General features: G+C 32.5%; 1 protein-coding gene across 1 annotated transcript; it reads right to left on the minus strand.

Annotated features, from left to right (window-relative positions):
- Nucleotides 1-387: 387 nt before the first annotated feature.
- LOC143179108 (uncharacterized) lies at nt 388-11,112 on the minus strand. The gene is made up of 13 exons (XM_076378148.1): nt 11,015-11,112; nt 10,575-10,778; nt 10,200-10,494; nt 9,204-10,133; nt 8,920-9,122; nt 8,286-8,429; nt 8,039-8,204; nt 7,753-7,960; nt 7,441-7,664; nt 6,962-7,354; nt 4,491-6,893; nt 2,074-3,786; nt 388-1,764 (listed from the first exon to the last, which is right to left on the minus strand). The coding sequence occupies exons 1-13, from the start codon at nt 11,110-11,112 to the stop codon at nt 1,048-1,050; spliced, it is 7,698 nt and encodes a 2,565-aa protein (XP_076234263.1). The 3' UTR covers nt 388-1,047.
- Between the last annotated feature and the right edge of the window lie 1,065 nt (nt 11,113-12,177).

The raw sequence follows: 12,177 nt of genomic DNA on the forward strand, positions 1-12,177 counted from the left end.
ATTCGTAATCCGCCGTTTGCCCACGTTATATGCGCGTTAATCGCTCTGCGTTTTCGGCTCACGTGTGTGATGCGTGTACAGCCACACGAACGTTAGCCGGAATTATCAATGCCCACCTCGTATGGATGGTGTTCGATTTTTGCTGGGACTTCCAATGGACTACGAGATCGTTTCCTCTAATACCGATTTGGGAAATCTGATAGTTTAAGAACCGCCCCATTTAGCCGAAATCAGCAGACACTCGAGTCATAATTTGTTTGAGGACTCAGGAGCGGTGCCAGGAAACAACGTTCAAAGCTATGTATATTTACAGCTTCACATATTTAAAAAATACTTCTACGAAAGTCAAATTTATGGATAATTTAAGTACTTTATTTTACTTTAATATGGTTTAAGAACCATTACATTATTCTTAAAGGTTAAAAGGGGATTTGTTAGTCGTTAAATGTACATATGCGTATACTAAATTATTTAGTCTTCTTTATTTGTAATATTAAATAATGTCAATAAAATGAATATGCCCGTTAATACATGTCTGTTATGTGAAAAATATATGTGTATTGCTAACATAACGTTCCAAAGTAATGTTCTACAAAACCTAGAAACGAAGTAAAAAAGAAACTGCAGACTTTGAGTTTATTATTTCAATAAAGCTGTTACTACGCTAAATGTGTTTAAATGAATTGTTCTTTAATAACAAGTATATATATAAAAGTATACATGTAACTGATTCAGATTAAGTATTCACAGTATTTAATACAATATTGATTCAGATTTTTAAAATGTTAAGTTACAGAAGAGAAGAACTTGTCTTTCTTTTATTAAATATACGTAGCGTTCTACTACAAATTTAGAAGCAAATCATAGATTACAACGTAATATTACTGAAATGATTTTCGTACAATTTTGTTCATGAACGATAAGAACTTACAAAGCACAGCAATGTCGAGACAAGATATCACTATCGGCACTCTGCTTAATATTAGTATCAATAATAAATATCAGTCGTACATACGAATCGAAAATCAATCAACAAATATGTCAATTTCAATCTGTTTCTCCTTTTACCGCAACTTTGACATTCATAGACTCATAAAATGCTTGCAAAAGCTCTTGCGAATCCAATTTCGAACTAACCGCTTTAAAAATCTTCAACAAATCTTCTTTAGATTTCACGTGCTCTTCAATATGCTCCGTTGCAAATTGGGAAGACCAAAGTTTGTCGAAAACACTTTTCGTAACAAGGGACGATTGAGATTCTAATGCCTGGGCTACGTCAGCGGAACTATTATTTTGTAAAGCTATATCTAAAACAACGCGTGACGGAATAAGCTCATCATTCGCCACTGTATGACTAATAATTACATCCATCGGCATTCTTTTCAGCATGGCGTCCAGGCTTGATAATTCAGTCATTGGTTCTTTTATTCCTTCTTGTTCCTCCTCTTTCAATTTTTTCGATAACATTTCGGCGAGGTCTGACGACGAACATTTATCAACAACAGCATCCTTCACTTCGGTTAAGTCAAGGATGTTTAAACAATCGTTTGCTTTTATCTTTTTCCGATAAGCATTTAATACTTTAACAAAGAATTGCTTGTCTGAACTAAAAATGTCGGGAAGTCGGAGTAACACTTTGTTAACTCCGTATGCACGGCAAGCAGCCTTTAGTGTTACTTCATTGCCATTCTTCCTGTTTTCAGCGCCAAGTAATCTGATGGTTTCTCTTTCCAATTCTACTTGTGATACGTGTCTCATTTTGTTCTAAAAAATACAGTAGTATTTTTTGAGCATTTATGAATTTAATACGACACGACGAAGTGTAATTCATCTTTGTATTTCGAGTAAGAGTTTAAGCAAATGTATTCTTTTTTTAAATTCAGCAACCATAATTATTTCAAACGAAATTACATCCGATTTACTATTCTCAATAAGATACAAACTGAACGTTAGCCAAATACAGATGAGCTGTTGTATACTTTTAGACTCTCGAGGAAAGGGTTCAATTACGATATGATAGAATAAACGTAAAACATTTAAACAAAAGTTTCGTACAAAATGTAAAACACTTACCTTATACTGCAAAAGAATTTTCTCCGGAGTACATCTTCTAACTGCACTTTCCAATACTAAATTAACATCTATTTCATCCAAAAGATCTTCCAAAGCCATTTGTGCCGCAACAGACTTGGTAGCTTTGCTTGTCGTTCCTGTTGCCGAGTAAATGGTATCGCTACTAGTGCAGGTACCAACAGTTTTTGTCGTTACAGCATCCTTATTTATCGTTGGAGCATTATCGCATGTTATTTCTTGTGATGCTGGGCAAGTATTTAATTCGTATACGTCCAGAGGTTCATCCGAAGTAGACATATTTGTGTCTTGAGTTGTCTCAGCTGTATTCTTATCAGTTGCAAAAGCAATGTCAGTAATTTGAATGATGGGAATTCTTTGATTTGGTGGTGTATTTTGAATTGTTTCGGGGGATTCATGCATGGCTTGATCGTCAAATTCTGTTGTAGATCCAGGTACTGTAGATGCGTTTAATGTGTTATTTGTTTCCGTTGAGTTATGAGTTTTTTCAAACCATTTTAGGACACTTTTTATGAATTCAGTTTTTGAATGTCCTTTTACAGGGATTCTGTTTATCTCGCGTTCAGACAATTGTGCAAGATCGCCGACAGTTTGAAGGTTTCTATCCAAAAAATATGTAGATAAGTGTTGCACCCAAAGCGGATTAGTTAATTGTCCGATAATAACTTTAATAGGCTCTGAGCATGATACCAACGCTGGATATATGGGTTCTGTGGAATTTAGTAATTCTGGATCTGGTATTTCTGCATTAAAGTTACTAGTGTTTTGACTATCTTGACTCAAGGGTAAGCTTTCAAATACTGAATCAGTAACTGGTAAAGTGTCCTGTTCTGCCACATTTTCTGCTGCTTGTGTACTGGTTCGTATTAATCTTCCGCAGAAAATTTCGTCGGAACTTGCTGTAGAATTTAAGCCAGTTACATTCTCTGTGTCCACGGTATCCTCCAGATTTTCAGAGAATTTCTCAAACGATTGATTTCTAATAGAATCATTTATAATACTGAGTTTGGAAGAATCTAGTAAATTATCTTGAATAGAAATTTTTTGTACTTCAGTTATATTGTTGTTGTTTTTATTCTCTTCAATATTATTAACGCCTTTTGCATCTATTCCGTTAAATATATCGTCCTGTGTCTCCATGTTCTCAAACTCAGTATTTTCTAAGCTAATATTAGAGCTTTTAGATGTTTCTGAGACAGTACTGTTGTTTTTATTGTATTCAACTGTATTTACGCATCTTAAGTCTGTATTTTTAACAAGAACGGAATCTCGAGTAATTTCAAATTCCCCACTCAAGTTATCAACGTCAATTTTATTACAGCCGCTAATTTGTTCAGAAGTATCATTTACTGATTCGTTCTCTATAAAAACGCCAGTTGCTTGAGTGTCAGTATCTATTGCAATACTTTCGGAGTACTCTAGCTCTTCAGCTATTTTTGTTAACATTTCGTTTTCTCTTTCGCACTGTAAATCGATTTCGGAATTATCTACTGTACTTGTTTCGTCTGTCTCCATTTTATCCATGTCCATATGTATTAATTTCTGCCTAACTTGTTTCAACCTTAATGGTGAATCTTTGCGCCCCAAGAATCCCCGCGGAATAAATTTAGTAACTCTCTGCGGCGACTCACAACTCCTAATTTCATATCCCATTTCCTTTGAAACTGGAGGATCCGCGAAACTCACGCGTTTCCTCTGTAATAAAATTAAAGTAACGTCTACTTTATCACATTCGAACGTATTTCAGTTAGAAAAGTAAAAAATGAGGATAAAAATAAGTACACTGCTAGCCAAAACTATGGGACCACACCCATACAGTTAGTAAAAGAGTAGTAAACATATTACTTGCTGGTAATTTAATACATAACAAGAGAGATATTACAGAGAAACAGCCACCACATTAAATGTAGATAAAGGCTAAAAAGATTAGTCAATATTAGATAACAGAATAGTCAGGCAGTCCCCTACTTTTGACAGACAGTATATATTCAACTTAAAATGGGACATATGCCCCTTTAATAGTAATAATGCCTTAGAATGTACAGATAATTGTACAGATATGTTAGAGATGAGCAATAGCTAAGGTAGAACCTCTGATTTGTTCACTATAGCTACAATTGCACTGCCTATAACAGCACTGTCCAAACTCCATTAAGAGCAGGCTGATGAGACAGTAACAAAATTTTGGACAATAACAGGAGCAATAACTTCATGAATAGTCAGTAAAAGTGGGAAGTGGGTAGAGTGGTTGGACGTTTGGGCCTTAAAGGCCCAAGGCTTATTCATTATGATACATATCAGTTGAACTGTGACACTTTTAGAAGAGAAAGTTCGGACAGAACTGGTCTATAAGAATCTTATAAATTATTTTATATTACATATTTAAAAGAACACAGTACCTTATTAGGAGTCATAGATTCTGGGTCGGGTTCCACAACAACTTGACGACTTCGTTTAAGAATACTGGCACTGGGAGACGCAGTTAACGAAGGTGGATTTGCATTTGACCACTCCAACATTGGCAATTCATCCATTTCAAGTAAAGTTTCTTCAGTCGGTTTCTCTGCTTCATTGTCAGTTTCAATGGGTGTGCAATCCATTGACTTGTCTATTTTTGTAAAGATCTTCTCACCATCATTTTTCAAGTTAGAAAATAATTTGATCGGAGGCGATGAGCAATAGTCCGATGATCTCATATTGTTGAAAATCTTTTCTTGCCGACTACTGCACGATGCTGCTACCTTATCAACTTCTTTAAGTGTGTAACACCGTTCTTTTTTACCAATAAGTGTCTCACTTTCTGAATCTTTGGTTTTTGGTTTTTTAATTACAGAATCGTCGTCTATATTTATAATAGGACATTCACTTTCTATTCTTGCCTGCTTTGTTACTAATCCTAGCATATGAGCCGCGCGGCCTTGTGGCGAATACGGTTTAAATTTTAACTGACGCCTGATATTACTTTTTGGCGATGAAAATCCAGAGGCAGATTTTGCTGATAGTCCTTCATTCACTTTTTCTTCTTCAAATAAAATATCTTTGTCATTATCAAATGCATTGTTTTCATTAACAGGAGTTGTATTCTTTGGCTTATCAGCACTAATTTCAGTATTTTCTTCAAGTCCATTAACATTATCTTTAGGAACTTCATCATCATCATTATTACAGTTATTAGAAACAATTTTTGCTACTTCGTCATCTTCACTTACAGTTTCTTGAAGTTTTATTATATTAGAAACATCACTGATTTTATTAATTTTAATAAAACACTTCTTTTCATTACACCTTTTCTCTAATATGGACAACTCTTGTGAATTCTCTACTATGTCACCTACATCACACTGACTCTGCAATTTTTCGTTAACTGATTTATTATTTTGATCATGTGTGATATCCTCATTTAAATCAACATCCGTGCTATGTATTCCATTATTTGATACATGATCGTTAAATGCTGCTGTACTTGTTGAAGCAACAATTTTTGATTCTGCATGTGCGCTTTCTCTTTTTTTCTCGTCTTCTGATTTCTTTTTTTCTTCCAATTCATTTCTTTTATTCTGCGAAACTTTTTTTGTGTCTTCAGTTTTATTCAATTTGTTGTTCTTTTCTATTTTTACTTTTGTCTTTGTTTGCCTCCCTTTTTTATTTGTAAGCTGAACATTATTCGGTTCTTTGTCATTGTTTTTTGGAGTTCTTCTACCAGGATCTCCAGTCTTTTGATCTCCAACTCTCAGTTTCGTGCCTTTGGTTTCAGGTGAATGCTTCCTAACTTCTTTATCTTCGAAACCCTTGGATCGACGACTATTGGCTAAAGGACTATCAAATACCATGTTTATACGTAATCGAGATATTTCATTTTTAGTACGTTGACTTAGGTTTGCAACCTCTATCATTTCTTCTATATACTTCACTGTACTGTCACTTTCTGTAGATTTACAACTGTCACTATCACTAACACTTTCCAATAAATTACTTTTCCTTCGTCGGCGTTGATTGATTCCTTCACTTTCACTGTCTGATACTGACTTGCGTTTAATACCTCTCTTGTCCTCTTCAAGTGATACATTTACCATGTTAGCTGGAGCTTTCTTATTAACCATTTTAAGTTGCGTTTGAACTAGTTTTGGTCTTAACGTTCTTTGCAAAGGTTGAACGGAGTTTGATTGCCCCGGTTGACTACTAACGATTTCTTCCGATTTCGGTGAAGTACTAGATCTTATAACAGGGCGACTGCGTCGTTTGCCATGGTCTAAGATAGACGGGGATAATCTCTGATCATTATTTTTACTGTCTGGAAATTCTTCTTCACAGTGAATGCTCAACTCGTTTGCTGCACTGTCTAATGAAGGTCTTACTTCTAAATTGTCACAAGTTTTCTCCGCTATTACATCCGTATTTTCAACAGGAGAATTTTCATTATTGCTTATAGTAGTTTTTGCAGTTGGCGTAGAATCCAAGGGTAAATTATGTTTTACATTTTCTGTTGATTTTATATCATTCTGAACATTTGGTTTAGTGGTAACTTCTAATTTTTCTTCTTCAAGTTTATTCTCTTTATTTGCATCGTAGTTCAGAATCTTTTTCAGTGAAAAATTGTCTTTTTTAGGAGTTTTTTCTGCATCAGTACCTACATTTCTCTTGTCAAACCATTCCTGCAAATTTTGCGTATCCTGTGAAGAAGATTGGGACAAGTCATTATATAATGCTGGAATATCTTCCCTTCTACGCTTCAGAGACTCTTTTTGATGTTCGGTCAAACGATCGACATCGAATTTCAAATCAGTTTTGATAAGAACATAGTCCTGAAATTAAATATTAGATATTAATGTGGTAAGTAATGTGCTTCCCAAAGTATAATACGGATATTTACCTGTGAATCAGTATTAGGTATTATTTTCTTATCCCGTTTTTCAGTCTCCGTCAACGTACTCTTCAAATTATTAGATTCTCTGTTTAAAAAGCTACCAACCATATTGACTTGATTTGGCAACGTTTCAGTAAGGTCATCTTTTTCTATAATGTCGGATTCAATTGATGCTTTATTTTTATTTGCTTCTTTCTCTACTTCTTCCAATATTACTTTAGCATCACCACTTAAAACATTTCGAATTTCGAAAAAGGACACTGTTTGAAGTTGGATATCAAGATTTGGATGATTTAAAGCGTGAAGAATGGCTGTTTTATATGATAAAAGAAGATCATAATCTAGAAGTTTATTCAGTCCTTTAAGTATACTGATTACAGTGTCCCACGTATTTGCTACCTGTCAGTATAACAGTACACATTATAAGATACCCCATAATTAATAACATAAATTTCAATATGAAAAAATATATGTAAAATACTTACTTCTTTATGTAGAGATTCTATGTCTGATTTGATTATGAGTTCAACTACTGACTTAGAAGCTTGCAAATATGATACTACTTTCTGAGGATTGTGCCCATAAATTGTAATAAGCACTGCAGAAAGAGCTTTGAGAGCGGATTCACATTCTTTGCTATTTTTACTGGACAAAGAACAAGTTGTAAGTTTTAGAATAAGATGCATTATAGGTGAAATTTCTGTATGTGCTGGAATCATAGAATAGAAGTAATGAAAAATTAAATATAATTTGTCTATAATTACTTATTTTATTACAAATTTAATATGTTGCCATACCCAGTAAAAATTTATAGTTGACAGTATTCAGTAAAGTATCTAAACAGTTTATGATAAGATGGCACGATTTTTCATTTTTCACTAAAGATAATTCCATAGCATTTGCAATATTTAATAAAATCTCATTAGATTTTACAGTAGCTATCAGATCTGCTCGCATTTCAAACTGTTTGTATAGACACTTCCAAGCCTTCAATAATTCTTGTACCTAAATAGATATCATATATACAACATACAGGATTTTTTTGATACTCTTTGTAAAATTGAGCAGGATAAAAAGAATCACCTGTTTTTCATTCTCTAAACTTATGTACATAAATGGAAATACTACGATGGATTCAACAGTTTTTAAATTGTGTTCTATAGAGTTTCCTTCGTTAATTTCTTGTTGGTCATCCATATATTTTGTGAGTACTTCTGCTAAAATACGCCATAATTCAAAAATAACAGTGCTAAAAAGTAATAATAGACAACATACATAATAAGATCAACTGTAAGTATTTTTGTAGTATTCTTCACTGCATCTTACTTACTCATTCTTATTTTCAACATTTGATAATGTACATAATCTTTCATACACTTTCTTCAAATATTTGAATGCATGTAGATAATATTGATTTTCTTTTGGAGATTTAATACACTGCCACAACAAGTACTTTATTGCATCATAATGATTCCTTAAAAAGAGTTCAAAAAGGTTTTTATACTTTTTGCATGCATTTCCCATAAGAATAACAAATACGTAGAAATTAATGCCGCACTACATGCAATCCGATCGAAATTATTAAATGAAACAAGAAATTTCCTTTGGGAATTTCTCCCGGCTAATTTCTTTTAATGGACCCGCATGAAGCAAATGTCGCGTCTAAGGACTGATACATACTTTCATGAAGATTTGTGATACGTTGCACGTTGAAGTGAAATAATATACGCGTTTACAGTCACACGGGTTACAAATTCAACTATTTTATTATCCATTGTCTCATCAAAACGGTAATACCGAAGGGTAAACATTTCCTTTATTAATTTTTTTAATATATCACTAATGTAGATGCTATTTAAAAGTTGAAACAACACTTACCTTTGCATACTCTGTATGTTTAAAAAACAAACTACTACAGTAACTATTTAGTTGGCCATGCAAATATAATATAAAGTAATATCTACCTTTGAGCTTCATTTAGTATTGGAATTTGTAGGAGTTTTAACATTAATGCTGATAGTGTATCATCTTGGAAGTTGAAATTTTTACTGAGATCAGCAATTTCGAATAAAACTGTATCCAGAATTAGATCTCTAATCATTAGCTTATCTACTGCATAATCTGTCAGTTCTGTTATAACTAGTATCATATTTTTATACATGAGTTCCTGTAAAGTAATATAGTTTTGTCAAGTACTATAAAAGCAAGTACATATCATACTGAATGTCATTATGAAATATTAACTAACCTTTTCTTTCATCTTTGATTCTTGTATGTAATTAACTAAACTTGTCCATAATATTTTGCCAAGCTGATACCTCTTTTTCATTTCTGCATCTGTAAGCTGACTAAGTACAAGCAAAGCTTCCCCTACACTATGAATTATACTCTTATAACATTCTTGAAACACAGAATCGGATATAGAATGTGGAAGTCTTTCTTCCAATATTGGAGAGAAAACATGATTCTCTTGCTTTGTAACAAGGAGTTGGCATAAAGCATCTACAGCAACTACTTTTGTTTTGAAAAATCTTTTTCCTGGTGAAGCCATTATGTCACATTTTGAAGATAACAATGGTGTATCTCCAAGAGGTCCAAAACAAAAATTTAAGAACTGTGTAATCACAGGATTTACAAATTTGGAAATGTCCTTATATAACTTAATAATCACATGCCACCAAACTTCTAATTTTGTTAATGCAATTAGTTCATTTTTACTGTTTTTCGCATTTAATGGAATACATAACAATTTTATTCGTCTCGCGGTAGCAAGTTCTTGTGGATCCAAAGCAAAATTATCCACTAATAATTTCCATGAAAGAAATGCTTGTCTGCGTATAATTGTATCTGTAGACTTAAATGCTTTCTCTTCAACACTTAGTAAGTTATTTATTAAACCGGCCCCGCGATGGAGATCCACACCAAGAAACTGAATACTAATGTTCCATTGTGTGGCCCAATCTGTCTCACAGGCAGATACCAAAAGTAACATACGTTTACAATACGCGGATTGTAACGCTGCTTTATATCGAGCCCATGCATCTACTAATTTGGTACGAACATGTGATATTATATTTGTAGCAAGTGCTTGCTGCAGCAATTTTAAAGCAGGGCCTCGTTGTCGCTTATGACCCATATAAGCTAATACCATTACTTTGTCCAATAACAGTCCGTCAAACTACAAAAATGAAACATTTAGTATTTTACTTTTAGTTTCTTAATTTTGTAAATATTATCTATATACCCTTTGAACTTTAGTATCTGATGTTATCGCAGCCACTTTATATAATCTTCTTAACAAAGTTATGCAAAAATTAATTGTTTCTTCTTCTAATCTTTGGTCATCCGATAATGGTCTACTTTCAGCTTCTATCAATACTTGAAGATTATCAACACATGCAGTTGGTGCTGTCCATGGCATTGCATTTGGTTGTATTGTACACATACAATTATTAAAAAAGTTCACAGCATGTACATCGTAAGCAACTGCTGATATAGCATTGTCCTCAACTACTTCTAACAATTTCAAAATTTTTAATCTGTAATAATAATTACAGTTTTATATAACTGAGGTTCTATCAACAATTATTTATTTAAGATTAGAATTTTATGAACAAACCTATTTTTTTGACTTATTTGTGACATAGCTTCAAATAAATTTAAAGAATGATCTTTGAAGTCTCGTATAATAACATTTAATGTCTCATATGCTTCATTTTGTATGTCACTATTTCCATTTGCAAAAGCATCGACAATTAATTTACATAACTCTTTATACTGTTCCTCTTTAATGGCTTTTGTTGATTCCAACTTTTTACTATTGCTAAAATAAAATACTAGTGTTGTAATTACGTTTTGAAGTATATATACCATTTAAATATTGAATAGGATAATTAACAGATGCATTATCTTAAGGAACTTAAAAAAAAGCATTATAATTTGAATTTGTAACCATTACAAATAAATGTATTTCAGATTTAACGAAGTACTGTATGCTTTCCTTGCATGAGCTTAATTAAAGTACACAGAGACTTCGGAACAAAAAGTCAGCAATATTACCTGCGAATATAGGTTAAAGATTCGCGTCTGTCCTTGATATTGCTAGTTTCTCGTAACATTTTTAATATTCGTGGGAAAGACTGCATATTAGAAGCCATTCTGTGATACTGTATCTCTCAAAAAATTAAAACAATAAAACAATCATCGCTCCCCAACGTGGTTCAGAAATTTGAAGGAAAAAAATCTTAAAATTATGGTAGTGTTGCCTGTGTACTTTCTACTTTTCAACGATTAAGTTAATGTAGATTTCTTCATCCATTTGGGATTTAATACAGACATTAAATGTCTTTAAACATGATACTTTACAAACAATCAAATAGATTGAAATGATAACTTTGAAGCATTAGTACGTATCAAGTAACACACAGCGCATCTTCAGCAAGCACTCTCCACTTCTGATGCTTCTTCGTGTCTTTGTTTACTCTAATCTTATTCTCTCTGTTTTGATTTCTTCTGCTTTTTTATTTTCCCTAAAATTCACTGTACAGGAAAAAATATGTTTGTTTTTGAAAACAAAGAGACAATTGGAAATATAAGCACACAACAGTTTAACGTTCTACGTTTCCGGCGAGTTTACAAAGTGTGTATGTGCATACCTACCCCACCGTTTGAAATCTTGTTTTCGATGTATACTATTTTAAATGAATAATATTAACTCTAAATGTAGGCATATTTATTAATTTTATCTGTATTTAAATTAGAGAAATATATTATCAATGATATTGTATTATATATAAATACGTATGTATGTATGTATGAATAAGCATTGTTGCATATGTATATATATGTGTATAATAATGTGGTAAAATCATCATATTTTTTCAAAGCTGTGAAACTAACGAATAAAGTACAGCTAAAGTAAAATACAAAGTAAATTAGACAAAAAATTTAATAGAAACTATCCTAGATATATTTTGTAACTTTGTTTAGGGTATAATTTGTTTTATTCGAATAGTTAAACGTATGTTATGCATTAAATGGCGCAGTTTTTTATTTACGATGTGTTTACATTAATAAAAAATTTTTCAAAACTATGTGTATAATTAATTTAAAAATACATATGTTAAATCACTACAGATGCATATAAAAAATATGTATTATTTCTAAATAAATATTTGCCTACTTTGGTGGCTATCATTATCAATGATTATTTCCATCAAACT

The sequence above is a fragment of the Calliopsis andreniformis genome, chromosome 5, assembly GCF_051401765.1.
Source record: "Calliopsis andreniformis isolate RMS-2024a chromosome 5, iyCalAndr_principal, whole genome shotgun sequence".
NCBI classification, from domain to species: Eukaryota; Metazoa; Arthropoda; class Insecta; order Hymenoptera; family Andrenidae; genus Calliopsis; species Calliopsis andreniformis.